Below are 17,879 nucleotides of genomic sequence, written 5' to 3'. Positions count from 1 at the left end.
ATTTTGTTGTATTTAAAATTTTGCGTTGAATCAAAATATTGTAAACAAATCTGGAAAGAAAGTGATCCCTTGGAAGAATTAATCACAACAAAATTACATAAGTATTGCAGACTCGGTTTGATTGAGTCTGTACATGAGGAATACTGAATAATTGCAACATCCCTCACGCCCCCTAGCACCGGCTTGAGCGGTACTCAATTGATATTATTACCCCCCCACTTTTTTCGTAATGCTAATTTCCCATTGGCCTCTGGGAGTTATTCTTACTGTTAATGCAAGTGTACCACGTGACTACGAATTTTGTACTGTTACATAGGTAACAGTATTTTTTAACAGTATAAAATCTGGTCACGTGGTCTTTTTTCTAAATAAAATGAAATAAAATGGCCGCCATTTTGTTCTCGATTCATTCTTATTTTCGACGATAGGACATCGCCGAAGTAACTATTGCTCTGATAAAACTTAGTTCTTTGCACCCTAGAGTCCCTTTCGCGTATTAAATATCTTTTTGTTGAATAGTCAACAGGAAACATCCGTTTTCAACGGAAGTAATTGTAATGTTAATAATTTTGTGTCAAACTGGAACATGCAGACAATTAAAGCATGCAACAAAGGATAATTTAACAATTTTAACCAGTGAAACGTTACAGATAGTGTTGGTGGACAGACATTTGTAGGATATCGTCGTTATTTTCTAAATGCACTTTGTCAAAAACCATGCGAAGAAGATTCTGGATGCAGAAGGATCAGATTTCACAGATCATAACCTTATAAATGGGTTAGTGTTTTGTTTTCTGAATAAAACACAGCTTATTTTATGTTTATGACTGGTAGATATCATCACTTGCCTAAAGAATAAAAGAAAAACAGCTTCTCAAGTAGGCCTACAGTGCACTTAAAACTTGCAAGGTAAGGACAGTTTAGTTATTGCTTCTCGTGGCTTATTTTTGTTACAGTTAGATTTAGTTGCCAAATTCAGATCATCACAGTATTTGTTCGGGGTAATAAAATAAATAACACATCGGGTAACAGTATTTTCCTCGGGATGATATTTTTACTGTTACCCTCAAACCCATGTGTTATTTATATATTCCTACATCAAGTACGTCGATATAAAATATTATATGGGCCGCGTCATGACAAAAACAACATAATGCGTTTGCGACCAGCATGGATCCAAACCAGTCTGTGCATCCGCGCAGTCTGATAAGGATACATGTTGTTCGCTATCAGTTTCTCGACTTGTAATAGGGTTTGTAAGCGAACAACATGGATCCTGAGCAGACTGCCCGGATTTTGTTTTATAAAACCTAAATGGGAAATGCTATCAACACTGTGATGAAACTGATTTGATGTTTGAATCCATTTACATTAAATATACATTGAACTATGTAGACCTAAATAACCTTTATTCATAGAAATATATATTCCTAAATAAACTTTTATAGGAATAATTAATCTCCTCTTCGCATATTTAATAAAATTATTAAAATCATAAAATTATTCAAAGATACAATAATCGATATGCAACGTTCCATCGCAAAAAACAGTCAAACGAATGATTACATAGCAATATGATATCCTTTCACTAGCAAACATAAACCGATGTTGCCTCCATCTACATTTTACAATATTGTAATTTTCATTCTTAATAAATCTACACTATATATGATGAAACAAATAGCATTATTGTTGAAAATTCAAGAAATAGTCTATGCATTTGAAACAATTTTTGTGTGTTTTGGATTACATAAGTATAAGTATATGATATAATTGTTTAAATACTAAAGTTTATTTCACAAAATAAAATATAATTTTATCGTTTTTGATGTATATGTAAAAGTAATAACATTTAATGTTAATGAAAACAGCTTATTTATTATTTCTCTATGTATTTGTCACTTAACATACCAATTACATGTGTAAAACGTCACAAACATAGGCACTTGGTTTCGGTTGATAATGAATTTATCTAAATGTAACACGGGAAAAATGACGGGTATTTAAAAACATAAATCGTTACATTCAGATAAATTTGACTGCTGCTAATTAGCAACGTATTTAGATCGGTCAAATTTATTTCTATCCTTACCCTTGCACTGTAAATGACCTCACGAAATCACGGGTTATTTTCTTTGACTTCCGTAATAACAATCCCACATGATGACTACCATAAAAGAATTAATGATAGCATGCAAGTAATCAACACACTAGATTATGTAGTTAATGGAATTTAAAATAGCGGTTCAAGACTTAATCACTCTACAAATTATTATGATGATGTGCTAAGATAGAAATAAACGTCATTGTTATTTTATGAATTTTATATATGTGTGTGAAGTATGTTTAATATGTTGGCAAGTTGCTATTTCTACAAGGGTATGGTACGGCACTTTGTTGTCAATTACTTATGTTCATGTGAAGTTGTCAAAAATTATTGAACAACAATAATGTATAATTTGCTAATTTACTTTTTTTACATTGAACATCAAAGAAACGTTATGAGAAGGGTTTATGAATAGATTTTACAATCATCAGCAGCAATGGTTTTAAGTATTTATTTAAAAAGTAAGACAATCATGTCTTCGTGAAATTGATCATTTCTTTCTCTAGCACATCTTGATATTTTTAATTTTCATTGTTAAAATAAAATACCTTTTTCTTGTTTTTTCCTTATATTTGCACTGTAATTATTAGTATATCGCACATTCGTGGCCGGAAATACAGATATTGCATTGAAATGAATTGCAAATGTTTTTTTTTAAATGATTATGCAAACCAATGTAAAGAATTTTTATCCTTGACGTATATATGAGCATTGAAGTAATGCGCATTTTATATGATCACTGAACCGGACTGGGACATTTTTATATTTAATATAGCAGTGTCAGCCTTTTCTATGCCTAGCATAGGTCAACTGCTCACAAACAGTATCACAAACAAAATGATGTGTTTTAGTATAAACCAGGTCAACCAGTGACCACATATAACTCGACGTACCAGCTGGATAGCAATTTGATATGTATGAGTATATAACAATATCAGATGTTAATTTATTACTACAATGTTTTTATCAAAACACTTTCTAATTGTTTTTAAACAATGAGATTAGCGTGTTATAAACGTATGGTCTATTTTTTCTATCTATATCTAGAATCATCGATCATCAACATGCTTCCAATGTTTTAGTTCAAATGGATGGCTCGTCGGAATTTAAATTAAATCGCAATCGAGGTCACTCCTTGCAATACCGATTCACACAGATATAACATGTTATACCTATATCCTATGAATTATTTTACAAAATGTATTGAAATGCATTGCCCCGCATTTGATTTCTTTGTCAAGAATGACTAGGGCTGTGACATCTGGTTTATAGTTTTATCTTAATTGAGATAAATGAAAATACTCTACGGAGGGATTTAACATTAGTATCCAGTACTCAATTGCTTGGTTGTTCTGAACATCTGAATCACTGTAAGTCGGTTATGCATTGTTACATAGTGTAGGAAGCTATATAAATGGTTTAGTTTTGTAATAAAATTGTTTGTATTTTCACATTTAATTCGTTCCTTTTAAAGTAGTTTGTTTAAAAGTATAGAAAGGTTGAATAAACATAAATGCATATACTATATAACTGATATAAGTAAGTAAAAAGAAGAAAATTGCTTAAATTCTATGTTTATTCGCTAATATATAATTATTTTGTTTGAATTAATGACATTCAGCTAGTAAAATCTGGAAACAAAGTGATCTCTCGAAAGCATTAATCACAACAAAATTACATGAAAATTACTCCAGTTAAAGTGACATTATATTGAATTGAATTTATATACTAAAATATTACATGTTGGGTATGGGAAATAAACATGATTATGTGTAAAAGACTATTTATCAAAAAATCAATTACTATTGTGAAATAGTCTTTATTGTAATCGACTTATTTCATAAACCAATGCACAATCCAAATCGATCAAAAAAAGAACAAAGCCGGACATCGATTTGTAACACAAATTTAATCATTATTGCAAAATAAATGTAAAAGAAATGTTACTTACTCATGAGTTACTTGATAAAATGGATAAGAATAATAAAAAAAAACGAAACACAAGAAGTATTAGGACTAATGTACCCACCATCCCAATAAAATAAAAGTACATGAAAAATGAAATGAAAAAGAATATGGTAGTAACAACAACTTAGTAGAAGTTTCAACACGATTGGTATTTTATCATATATCTACAAACAGTAAATTGAAAATTCAAACTCTACTGTTTCAATAACAACAAACATGATAAGCAAATTCTGTGAGTTAAATATCTAATGCGAACTCGGCTGTTGACGGAAATGGATTTCTCTGTGGAAAAGAATTACATGTTGAAAGTTTTGGTTGTCAAATTTAGTTAGAATTCTAACCCTTGCTCTGTAAATGAACTAACCATACACAGGTTAAACACTTTCATGTCCAGCATAAATCAAGCTTGATGACTACCGTTGAAGAATTCACAATAGCACATAATTAAATAATATATCAAATTGGCTACAGATTATCGGCTTTCAACAACACAATGTTGTTACATCTCTTACATGTATACATTATTTCATATGCTTTCAACATAGCTGGCAAACAGAAATGTTTTTTTCCAAAGTGTGTAAATGTTTCAATGCCAAGGTATTTCAAATAAACTCGATTCAAAAGTTCATAAAATACTAGAATAAATTGTTTCTTATGAAGTTTGATGTTTTATTTTATCCTTATAATAAGATAAAATTTCTTATACATTTATTATATTCTAATAAATGGCTTTACCTGGGACATGTATTTTTTGTGAAACTTTTCTTTCAAGAAATGGTACAGAAGTCTGTCTTATAACAATAACTTAAATATCCCTAGTTTAATTCCATGTCAAATAAAAACATGTTTTGTCTTCCTTTTTTGTTGGTGTTATTTTCTTTTTTTCTTTCTTTTTTCTTCCTTTCTTTCTTTCTTTCTTTCTTTCTTTCTTTCTTTCATTCATTCTTTCATTCATTCATCCTTTCTTTCTTTTTTTCTTGTATTTTTTCTTTCTTTCTATATTTATTTCTTTCACTCTTTCTTTCCTTCTTTTTTGTTCTTTCTTTGTTTCTTTGCTTTTCTTTCTAGTGTCTTTGTTTCTTTGTTTGTTTGTTTCTTTCTTTCTTGTATTTATTCTCTCTTTTTGTAGATTTTTTTCTGTTTTTGTGTGGTAAGGGAGAAAGGAGGGGTTTGATTTTTAAGTAAGACAACCACATTATGTCATTGGTTACACATAGCAGAAGTCTCTCTTTGCAAAATGTTTCGACAGACAGTCTTGCTTAAATTTTCATTTTGTTTTATGAGACAAATACGCATTAAAATCGGCATCATTCACGGATATATTGAAATCAAACCTCCTTTTATCGCTTTAATTCAAAATGAGATTTCATCTTTTTCACATTTTATATTCACTGACAGACAATCGAATGACATTTTGAAATTAATTCGCAAATTGAAGTACAGCTTTGCTCCAACGTATGTACTATAAAAAGTGAGATAGCCAAAATATACTTTTCGATGAATGAAAATGAGGAGTATAAATTCCTTATAGAAAACATTTAAAGCATATACACACAGTTTTATATGATGTTTCATTCATATTTCGGCACAAAGTCATGCACACCTTATCGCATATAGCATATTGCACAGTTTTCAATCTATATCATACAGCTACGCATCAATTGTATAGTCAGACTGTCATAATATATAGAATACTAAAATACATTTATCTACTTATATCTTATCTGTATATACAATTTTATAATATTTTATCTTTGTTTCGTCGCTTTCATTGGATAAGCTATATACATGTGCACGGCTTCTGTGAAATGATGAAGTATTTTCATGTTTTCCTCTAAATAAATGGAAGTTCGTGACAAGTTTCATTGGCCCTGTATAAAAGGGTATTTAAAAAAACCTATATACAAAAACAAAACTCAATGCAGGGCCTATAAAACCATTCAAAATTTGACCACAATATCGAAAATAATGTCACTACTTATCAAGCCCTTATTTTATGGTGTTCAATCAATGTCTAATATATTATATGATTATTGATGTGTTCATTGATACGATGTTTATAATTTTTATATATTTTTGCATATTAATCAAGTACTTATAAAATAATTGCCTTACTGACTGCGTAGATGTTGGTGTTAGAATTGAGTTCACTTACCGAAACGCGGCAGGTTTGTTTAGACACACATACATGTACATGGAAAACAAAGAACTAACATATGCAATTTAACTAGTTTTACTTTTGTCGTGTCTTGTTGGTTGTTTTATCTTTTTTTGCGCTATGTTAACAGTATGCAGTTTTCATATAGAAATACAGCTACTTGTAGACTGTAATATCATGTTAAATATTAGATTAAATCATTTTATAAAACCAACTTCATTAACCAAATCGGTCAAGGGGGTTTAATTTCTTTTTACAGAATATGAAAATGTGGAACACAGTTCTCTCCCTTGCCGTTGCTGCGTATATCCATTGATTTGCTCATATTGTTTATTTGTTATAAACATTGTTTAATGTTTCAGGTGAAAAAAATGATATTGTACTATGCACTCAGTATATTTAATTCATTATGTTTTAATTACCTAAAAAACCTGAATTTTATAATTCCACCACATAGACTCGTTACACTTTTATCGGTTTTGTTTTTTGTTATTTTGTTGTATGTTTATATTATTTATTTGTTTGCTTTTATAATTTTTTATATTGAAAAACATATTAAAATTATTTGATTTTGTTATTGCGTACAGCAGATAAAGTAAGATAAAATTATTCTCTTTAAGATCGATCTAAATATACTTTAAAGGGGCAGGGGACCTAAAAATGAAAAATTTTGTATTTCAGTGTGACCAGAAACACAATTCCAAATATTTCAAAATCTGTTTCACAGGCAGATAACCAGTTGCACAGCATTATTCAATGATATATGACATACATTGAAGAAAATAATAGTTTGCATGCATTGCTCCTTCAAAAAATGACTGACAGCAATTTATATTTACCCCCACCCAGCCAAAATCACACCTAAAATATACCAATATAGGCAATCTTCATGAAGGTGCAGCATACTCCAGAATCCGCCCGATTCCTTTAAAAATATCAGTAACACGCAGTGCAAGCTATGGCATTTTCAGAAATGACAAATAAAGTGTCTGTCATACGTTTAGATTTTTCACAAAATTTATCTGAAATTTCTTACTTGTTTGGCGCCAACTGTCAAAGCTTGCTTTTTAACTTTTTCACCTCCATTCGGAGAGCCAGAAATACATACAAAGCTACCAAAATGCTTATTTTCGGGTAAAAACCCAAAAATTTATCTCATTTCCTACACACAAACAAGAACAAATTACAATGACAGAGAAATATCAGAAGTTATCAGTACCTTCAAAACACCATGTCTGAGTTATTAAAAAATTTGACCGGGGCCATCATTCGAATATGTCCCCTGCCCCCTTAACACACGAGTGAAAACTATACGTATTCGCCGTTTCTAATGTAAACAAAGGGACGTGCGTTGGTATAAGTAACTGTGACGTTTATAAATGTAGATAATGACTGAAATGACATGGTATATTGTACAAACAAGGTGTTATCATAATTAGTACATATAGAGCCTGTATTGTGTAACATTATGTCTGCCAATTATAGACAAAAACAAACTTGAGCAGACAAATAAATAATGACTGATCCCGTGTCACCTTGAGAAATTGACAAGCGTGTATAGTATCAGTAAGTAAAGCGATAAAATGACCCGGATTTAAAGATATAAATAGAATCGGTTTACCTTACGCTTGGATAACATCAATACTTTATCGGTGAACAAGCAAAATGTTAAGGATATTGTATTATTAGTGATAACAGCAGATGGCAAAATTTGTGTCACTTAAAAGAAGTAAAAGCGAGCAGGATTTAAACGATTCGCCAACATCGGAGGAGAAAACACACAATGGTATATACATGTATTTTTATTTTTAATTTTAAATTTTATATAGATCTAATGTATATCTGTATCTATAAGTTTGCGAAGACATGCATAAATTACTTTACTTCTTTTGATAATGTACCCAACATTTAAGAGTATTAACCCCAATTCAGTCATGTACTTATTTTACAAGTATATGTTTCGGATTATTGACTTAAAGACACGGGTGTAAAGCAGAAGACGAGTTCCGCCGATATACGTTATTGACCAAACTCCGTCTCGATTGTGTGAAATACACAGAAACTGATAAAATGCAACTATTGGATATTCACGTCACATATTGCATGATGTTGAATATTGATACACAATGTTTATTACAATATAAACATATGTTACGAGTTCGTTTAAGGTATATTTCACGCGATCGTTTTACTTACACAAATACACCTATTTTACTAGTAGGTTAAACGAGTCATAAGTTGTCATATAAATTAAGAGAGTCGCTTTAAAGGTGTTTACATATTAAGGGATATACATGAGAAATTAATTGCTACAGAGACGACACTTTCTATACTCCATAGTTATTTTTAAGCAAAGGTCATAATTGATTTTTGTTAATTTTCAGGGATTAAACTTCTGGTTCAGTTAGCCGAGGGCGATCTTCCGGTACTTGAATTTCTGAACGACTATATACAAGACTTTTTAGACGGCAGTTACCATGGAAACACGGAATTTTACCTGCGATCTCATCAATTTGTCTCACAACTGGAGCAGTTCTACCGCGAAAAGAACTCCCAGTGCCCATATTATCTTATATCCTTTTTCCGGCACATCATTACTCTTGTATCAGAAACGTTGTTTCTTTCTGCGTCAAGTGACGTTTGTAAAGTTGCTGTAGACTCAGTCGTCGTTACTTCACCAAGGGTCAAGGTCAGATTACGAGATTTACAAGCAAACGTGGCTGAAATTCAAGACTTGACTATTAAACTAGAAATTGATATAATTAGGCATTTAAAAGACAGTAAAAACTTTCATTTAAACCAATTTGATTCAAAAGCTGTGATAACTCAAACTGAGCAAATATGGCGGTTACTTCGACGATGTGAGACACCGATGAAGGATGTTACCATGGCAGTAGAAAAGAAAGCGCTCGCTGACAGGGGTTTCTTTCAGAAAGCATCTATGGGAATAGGGGCAGTGTGTGCAGGTAAAATAAATTTAAAGGTGCTTATTATTTCTCAATTTGTTTAAATTGCACAGAATGGAAATAATTAAAAGGTTAATTCAATGTTTGATATGAAATTTGAATTTGTATTCGTATAACGGAACAAGTCGGTTCCTTAAAAACTGGTGTCATCTGTTAGATATGTAAATAAGCTCATTTTATGCAGCTGCTTTGTATGTGCATAGACAATTTTAAATGAAAAAAAAATATGATAAATGATAAACACTTTAACACTTTCCCTTTGATAAATGAATAAATAACTTTACTACTTAATTTGAAAATATGTTTAACTGTATAAGGCATTACGGAAAAGGTTTATTAGAGCCGCATTTCATACACTGAAATGGAAATTGCTGGGTATACTTAGGTGTTTTTCCCTTTATTATGTGATGAAATCATTTCTATTTAAACTTTTTTTTTCAATATACATATGTCACGGTTCAGAACTGTTCACTATTTAGGGGAAATGATGTGTAAGCGTCCGGATAGCTCAGTCGATACAACCGCGGTACGGTATTCCAATGGTCCCGCGTTCGAGTCCCGGTCAGGCAGCACATTTTTCTCATCCTGTGACACATATACAACTTAATGTGACTAGATTTGTTTTATTAAACAATATTTATTTATAAATTCTCAAAGTTACGTTATTGATAAAGATTGTCTATCTATAATATGTTGTATGGTATGCTGTACATTTAAAAGGTCGTTTCTTGTGGTCGTTATGGCAAGGCGAGGATCAAGAACAACTAATAAATGCAGCTTTGTGGTCGGTTGGTACGGGTGTTTCTGGTGCAGTTTTACAGATACCACGAGCACGTGCAGATAGAATACTAGAAGAACTAGCACGACAGAAAGGAAAGAAAGAAGACTTGCAGGACATACTTAAACATTGGCTTATAGAATCAGATGGTCTTTGTGCAAAGTTGGTCCTTTACTCTTCTTTTAGCGGAAAACAAGTCTAACACAATTAAATCAACGAAAATTAGCAGAGAAATTGAGTCGTACTAATTGTAATTCTAACACGCATTTGTTACTTTTTAAATCCTCTTATTAAGTTTTTGTTCTGATATTAAGTATTTTGAATGAAATGAATAATAATGATACATGTACGGAAATAGTTTTCTTGCCATAAGGTTCAATGGAAGTTATCATGGTCCTTTGTTATGTCCCCTTTCTTTAATTCCTTTGTAAGCTTCACTCTGTGTAGTACAAACTCAATTTAATGTGAAACATATTTCAGTAACAAATATACATGTTTGACTGTATGTATTATGAGTTATTTTTAAATAATATTGGGTGCGTTTTTTAATTATTTCTAATATGATGTATAGATAAGAATAGAAACAAACTGCTTTCTCTAAGTGTTAAAGATTTTATTTTGGTAAGGGTATCATAATGTCTGAATGTATTATTTTAAAATGAAAACTGTTTCATTTAATAATAAAATATTGTCATTTATAAGTCATTTACGGGTTTATAAATGCCGAAGTGTAATATTTCCTAAAGTAAGATATGGCAGACGATAAGGTTTTAGGATTTCTGATTGGTTAGTGTTTCTTACTTGGAAACGCTCTTCTTCTCACCGCCATTGGTTATGATTTCGTAAGGGACTTTTCGGTTGTGTACCGTGTAAGTAAGCTGGACTGGTAGCTTAAAGTAAGTTGGCGATTCTTATATCTGTCGCTCAAAATATGGCATATAGGGACACAACTTGTGTCTATTTTCATCCAACTATGTTGCAAGTTCGATATAAGACTATTACTGTGTTAGTGCTGGTGAGATCGAAAGCCCAACCCGACGTCTTTTCAGGCATTCTTTTATAGTTAGAAAATAAACATGTGTTCGTCAAATTATATCATTCTTTTCGTTGATGTTAACAAATGACTGTTTTATTGAAAACTTATATATGCATGTATTACATTGCTCTACCCTTTCTGGTATATCATTATATTTGTAACACGATTTTTTTCCATTGTAAGGTCAGTACATGAAAATTCGTTTATGGTAGCTAAAGTAAGCAAGCACGCTGAAAATAATTTCTATATTTTTTAGCGTTTATTTATTTATGATTTTTTTTATTTATTTATTTATTTTTACCAAAGCATTCTTTTGTTTTTCAAAATATACCTAAATTAATTCAAAATTAAACATGCTTGCATTCGTCGAAAATTTTCGTTAGAAAACATGCATTCGGGAAATAATTATTTTTCCCAGATAGCGTGATATGTCACGAAATCCACCTACTCTACTACGTGATAAAATGCCATGGCAAACGTGACATCGCTTATTTAAATTTATAACATGCATGTAAAATAGATAAACTGTTCATTCTCTTATCTATAAGTATGTTAAAGTAAATAAATCACTGATTATAACTTACTTGCATATGAATGTATTTATGTAAATGATTTAATCTAATATATCAATCTATACAATGGACTGATGTTGAATGTTGTAACATGATCTTTCGGATTTTCCGGAAAATATACATTTTTACTTTCTGTTTGTATAACTGCTTTGGGGTTGAATTGTGAATAAATTAAATTGAACAATTTTTTTAACCCGATGAGGCTAATAGAAACTTCACATGTTGAAATAATCCTTACAATACAAATGCTGTATTATAAAATAAGCGTTATGAAATGAAAGTTCATATTTTTGAGTACAAGCTGAATTATAATTGCTAATGTGTAAAATTATCAGTATATTTAGAATCTTCTCCTAAGTTTGAATCTAAACTTGAGCTTATAGTATTATGACTAGTAATCTATGAATTGCTGGCCGTCTGAGTTCAAACCCCATCAAGGGCTAGCCGCATTTTCCGTGAGCAAGAAACTTCAAACTTATTTCTCAGTACTGGTTGAATCCGTAAACGGATTCGAGAGTGTTTCAATAAGTTGGTAGCTTGCTACATAATCGACCTTAAATAAATTCTGTATAAACTAAAGACAATTGAAAATGTAAATTAAACATTCTATAAACATGCAATTTTGAAACAATGACACATGTCAAATTTTATTTTTATATGATTATTATAATTGTTAAATATTATATAGTATCCTAGTTGAAATGTGTTTACGACCGACGGAAAATGTTTGCAACAAATGTTTGGTTGTTGATGACTTTTGTTTTGTATTTAATTTATTAACTACAGAACATGTACAGTGTTTTTTCGTCATATTTCAACGTGCCATGTTTATCTACAATTCATTATGCTTCAGAAAGTGCTTCACAACACAACAATGCATATTATATTGTGTAAAATTAAAAACTAGTGCACAATATTGTTAAACGATTAACATACAAACTTTTTTTATCAATGCAAAAGTTTGCATACCAATTGTAATGGTATTAATTTATTCTACCGTTTTATTAAATGACTATTTCATTATTTTGTAATACGAAGACGAGCATTATGTACTATTTAGTACCTTCCGACATCTATATTGACATTATTTTCATATAAATGTATGTCGACAGTCATATTTGAATAAATGAACGCCGAACAAGTTTCATCGTAAAGTGATAAAATATATTACATTTGTACTTAGATTTATAACGCTTATCTCCCATGTTTGGTTCCTGATCATAGCTTTAACATATTTACATAAAAGGTAGACACATACGTTTAAGGTGATACATATTTTTCATTTTGAATTGTACATTTTATATAATATATCTAAAATTTAAATGTAGTTGAATGAATGAAACTAAAACGATTCATTTATTACAAAGCTTTCCTTCATTACATCCAAATTCGCAAACTTTAGTTCATATTCATAATTAAATAATGCAGCTTTTACCTCCCTTGTTTTGTTCTTATTTTGAATATTTATATTAAAATTATAATGTTTTAAAGAAACCTTATGTATTTGGTTAGTGTATTGTTGTTTATGTTTGTTTTAACAAATGATAAATGCCATATTATACTCTCAATTTTACCCTGTTATTGTTGTTTTATTTTGTTGCTTGTGTTGTTTTTGTTACATAAAGTTGTGCATTTACTACCTCTTATTAAATGGAAATGTAAACCCCATATTTATCTGGAGATTAAAAATGTTTTACACTGATATTTCTTTTTTCATCTATTTTCGCATAAACGTATATTACCCCTTTGCTTCCATTGAAACTTATAAAATTACATTGGTTGTATAAGTTAAATATATTTGCGCATGATTCGTAGACGTAAAACTCCATTGAAGTCGTGATTTCCATAGGTAAACTTAAACAAAGTCATAGTTTACAAAATGCAAAAAGTAGTTTCCGGCGAATTGTGTTACATGTACGAGAGTGCATCAATAAATTCGTAAACTAATTTAATAGCGGGAAAATGATTTAATTCAAGTACCTAAAGTGATTACTCCTTTTCACAGTAACGTCCCATGAACGATTTTCACTTGTCCAATTTCTCGACCCATGACTGGAACACGTGTTGTAGCCCGTCACGTGACATCTCCCGCAGCTGTTTGTCCACGGCACACCTCAGTTCCTCTTTTGACTCAAGTTTCGTACCACAAAGACTGTATTTTAAAGTTGGAAACAGCTAGAAGTCAGAAATTGCTAGGTCCGGGCTGTAGGTAGGGTGCGGTAACAGTTCGACGTCGAGCTTTTCTAGTGTATCCATGACAACGCGGCTTGAATGGCTCGGCGCGTTGTCGTGATGTAATATGAACCCGGACCTAAGTAAATGTGGGCGCTTTCTCCTTATTGCCGCCATGAGTGTCGTTCTAAGACTAATGTTGCATAATAGTTCCCAGTGACTGTCGTATTCGGAGGAACAAAGTGGTTTTGCACTACAGTGTATGTATCACAGAATATAATGGCCATAACCCTTCCAGCTGACTTAGAAATTATCGCTTTTGTAGGGGAAGGCGAGGAAATATGTTTCCAGACAGAACTCTGACGTTTGCTTTCCGGTTCAAAAAATCTACGTTTCATTACATGTTATCACTTGATTTAGAATGTAATCGCCTTCTTTACGATACCTCCTGTCCTACTGCTGAAACATTTTCACCCTTACCCCGTCTGCTCCGACGTCAACAAACGAGGCACCCTTCTTGCTGAAACGTGGCGTATTCCTAATCTATCAATCATAATGCCCTGAGCTGTACCATATGAAATAGCGAACTTATCTGCTACGTGCTCCATACTTACTCGTCTGTCTCGGAGTATGTACTCCTGAATGGCAGCCACTGTTTCTTCATATGTTACAGTCACTGGTCTGCCTGCACGACTGTCGTCTTCAGTTGCCTCTCTACCGTGTTTAAATCGCTTCATCCGCTTTGAAATGGCAACTTTAGACAACGCAGCCTCTCTGTAAACTTTTGCAAATCTTCACAAATATCGGAAAAAGACTTTTCGAGTTTTGTGTAAAATTTTATAACGATGCGCTGTTCGTTGACGCAGTGTGACGCCATTTTCGAACGGACGCCCGTAACGTGACGTCATTTACGGTTTATGACGTCATAAGTGATGACGGCAAAGTTGTGTACATACATGTAGCATGATTCAATTTGAAATAATCTGTTTTCACAGCATTTAAAATTTCATTTTAAACTGACCAGTAGTTTTGACGTTATTGAGTTAGTATACGAATTTATTGATGCACCCTGGTATCAAAATATAAATGTGATTTGTAAACAGAAATGACCTCGATTTTAGATTAAACCTAATGATTTAGTTCGAGTTTCTGCTTCCATAAATTGATTTACCGTTTAAAAGGGTCATCAAATAACCAAGAGTGCTGGTGCGTACCGAAACTTATAATGTTTGAATGTTGATGATTATACAAGCTAACAGTATATATCAATAAACTATACTTACCTTTTCGTTATAGACATAATTATTATGCATCAGAAATCCATATTTTTTATTCGTTAGAAATGTCAAACATGTGTTTGATAATGTAAGCTCTGAGCATACATATTACATATATGCGTCTAAAAGGTAGCAAAATGTAAACAAAGTAGTATTTTGACTTCCATACAAAATACTTATTCACTAAAATTATATCAATCGTCAACAAGGCAAAAGATACATAAGATAGTTCAGGTATATAGCAAATGTGTTTATTCTTTTAAACTGAAACAAGTACCAAAAATAAACAGATTTTTGGGAAATAATGATAGCATTTCTTAGACATAATGGGCCTTTAAATTGTTTTTTTTTCAGTGCGCAATACCAAAAAAATGCTGGTTAATTGTGAGATACACATATAGGGGAAACGATTTTCTATTTACGTTGTGTTTATTAGAATTGTTCTATTGCTGCTTTTTCCTATCTGTGGGCTTGAAAATCATTATACTGTAATTCTAAATAATCATGAAATTATATCTTTATTCCTGTTTCACCATGATACAAAGGTATTTTAAATGTGGACAACACGTAGCTAGTATACTGTTGCAAAGCAGAAATACTATGTGAATTAAAAAAAGTGACCTAGAATGCAGAGACACAAGCAAGAAAATATCTTTGTTTTATTTACTTCCTGATTTCATGGACAGTTACAACATATTAATCATTATCACTGTTGACTATGTGAACACTTTTACGACTTCTTCGTAAATATTCGTGCCAAGGGAGATAATTCTGATCTAAAGATGCCGTAAGTTACCTTGACATTTTACATTATATATTGAAATGACCTTGGCAAATCAGATATAAAAGTTTTACGAGCCCGACTTTTATAACCACTGTTGCTGTAAGTTGTCTTTATTTCGTGTCAAAAATTACTTTGCTACAGAAAAAGAGACTTTTATCAGTGATACTAGGTCATAATATTATCGTTTGTTTAACATTAAAGGCCGAGTATGCCTCAAAAATGCTATCAGTTTTATTTCCCAAAATCTTTCTATTTTTGGTATCTTGTTACAGTGTTCAAAAATAACAATACTCATTTGCCATATAAATGAACTATGTTTTAGTTCTTCTACTCTGGTGTCATTATAGTGAATGAGAATTGTGTATGGAAGTCAAACTACTACTCTGTTTACATTTTACGGCACATTACTACATAATCATTTCAACTTTTTTCAGTTGCTAAACATCTAATATGCTGTAAATCATTTATTAAAAGATTATTACACACATGTTTGACATTTCTAAAGAATTAAAAAAAATATGGATTTCTGATTTAAGGACATATTTTAATATTGAAGTAAAAAAACCGATATCTTTGAAGCAGCATGCCTGTATTTATTTAAAAGTAAAATATTGTGAGGTGAACAAACAAAAAAATTAATTTACATATTGCAATTGGTACTTGCACATGTACAATAAAAAAATACCAAAAAGTCGTCAACATAAAAATTATGCAAAAATAGTCCTTACTGCGTTAGTCACACAGAAGAAATATGGTAATAAAATACTGCATAATCAGTCTTAAACCGTCCATAACATGAAAAATATAACTTGCATCTTGAATGTTTTTACTTTTCTTAAAATTGTAGTACGTTTTTCTTAAAGGTACTCCACTGAGGCATGGTCGAATGTCAAAAAAAAGTAAAATTTCACGAACCGATAATTTTTGTTCCTGCGTGTTAGGGACATTTATATAAATACAGAATCAGTGATACATTGATATTTCTTCTTTGGCTTGGCAATTCGTTTGAAACATATGTTATCTCCAATTTCGTGGGAAAAGCGTTTAAACGCCTTTCAGTTTGCAAATTTGAATGTAAACAACGGTCACGTGACGAGTTTCGGGAAAACTAAAAAGCGAAACGGAGTATTTTTTGTGTATCGGCAGCAACGAAAGTGCCACATACCAACAATGCATAAATTTAAGAGTAAATTATGGCTTTGTTTGTTAAATTTCTTGTTGTGCGCATATGTTCTTGTTAATAAAATCATTCAAAAGCAATTTCAATATATTTAAAGCATTATATTCTTGTAATCATGTTTTTTTTACTCCGTTACAATGATGAATTTAGCTAAACGTACGGAGTTTGAAACTGGCATACACAAACTTTACAAATATTCTATATTAAATTGAGTGCTTTCGTGTAATTAATAAATATTATGTATTAAGTTTGTTATGGTTAAAATATCAAGATATATAGGCTAAGAAAATTTCTTTTATCAAGACCGTGTGATGGGTCCTATTTCAAAGGTCACTTTGGTTTATCTGACACCCGTTCAGAAAAAAACACCGTAATACCTTTTATCCAAACAAGAAAGCATCAAAAATCACACCACTTCCAGAGAAAACGATTTCGTTTCCTCTTAGCTCGGATCAAAGCACTGAAAGCACTGGCTTCATGCCACATTAAAGGACAATAAGACGTCAACTTTATCAAGAAGTAATTTGTATGTATGTCTAGTGCATATAATTAAAATTCTACAAGAAAAAAATCGACGTCCTTTGCTAAATAGATCTGCAATTTTATTTTTATCATTTTACACACATACTTGCATATTTATCCGGATTGGATGTTAACGTTGTTGGAAAGAAGATTATTATTATTATTATTATTATTATTTTGGTTTTACGTCACATCGACACAGTATAGGTCATATCGCGACGTTCCAGCTTTTACTGGTGGAGGAAGACCTCAGGTGCCCTTCCGTGCATTATTTCAGGCACGAACGGGCACCTGAGTAGAACCACCGACGTTCTGTAAGCTAGCTGGATAGCTTCCTCACATGTAAGAATCCAAAGTCC

At 31.5% G+C, this 17,879-nt stretch overlaps 1 protein-coding gene across 1 annotated transcript; it reads left to right on the top strand.

Annotated features, from left to right (window-relative positions):
• Positions 1-7,595: 7,595 nt before the first annotated feature.
• Positions 7,596-11,070, top strand: LOC132735292 (uncharacterized). Its single transcript, XM_060722232.1, has 3 exons — positions 7,596-8,019; positions 8,618-9,199; positions 9,920-11,070. The coding sequence occupies exons 1-3, from the start codon at positions 7,935-7,937 to the stop codon at positions 10,177-10,179; spliced, it is 927 nt and encodes a 308-aa protein (XP_060578215.1). The 5' UTR covers positions 7,596-7,934; the 3' UTR covers positions 10,180-11,070.
• The last annotated feature ends 6,809 nt before the right edge of the window (positions 11,071-17,879 follow it).

The sequence above is a fragment of the Ruditapes philippinarum genome, unplaced genomic scaffold (genome assembly GCF_026571515.1).
Source record: "Ruditapes philippinarum isolate M1 unplaced genomic scaffold, ASM2657151v2 ctg9230_1_1_1_1, whole genome shotgun sequence".
NCBI lineage: Eukaryota > Metazoa > Mollusca > Bivalvia > Venerida > Veneridae > Ruditapes > Ruditapes philippinarum.
The sequence above is the reverse complement of the archived record's forward strand: the minus strand, read 5'-3'. Positions and strand labels throughout refer to the sequence as shown.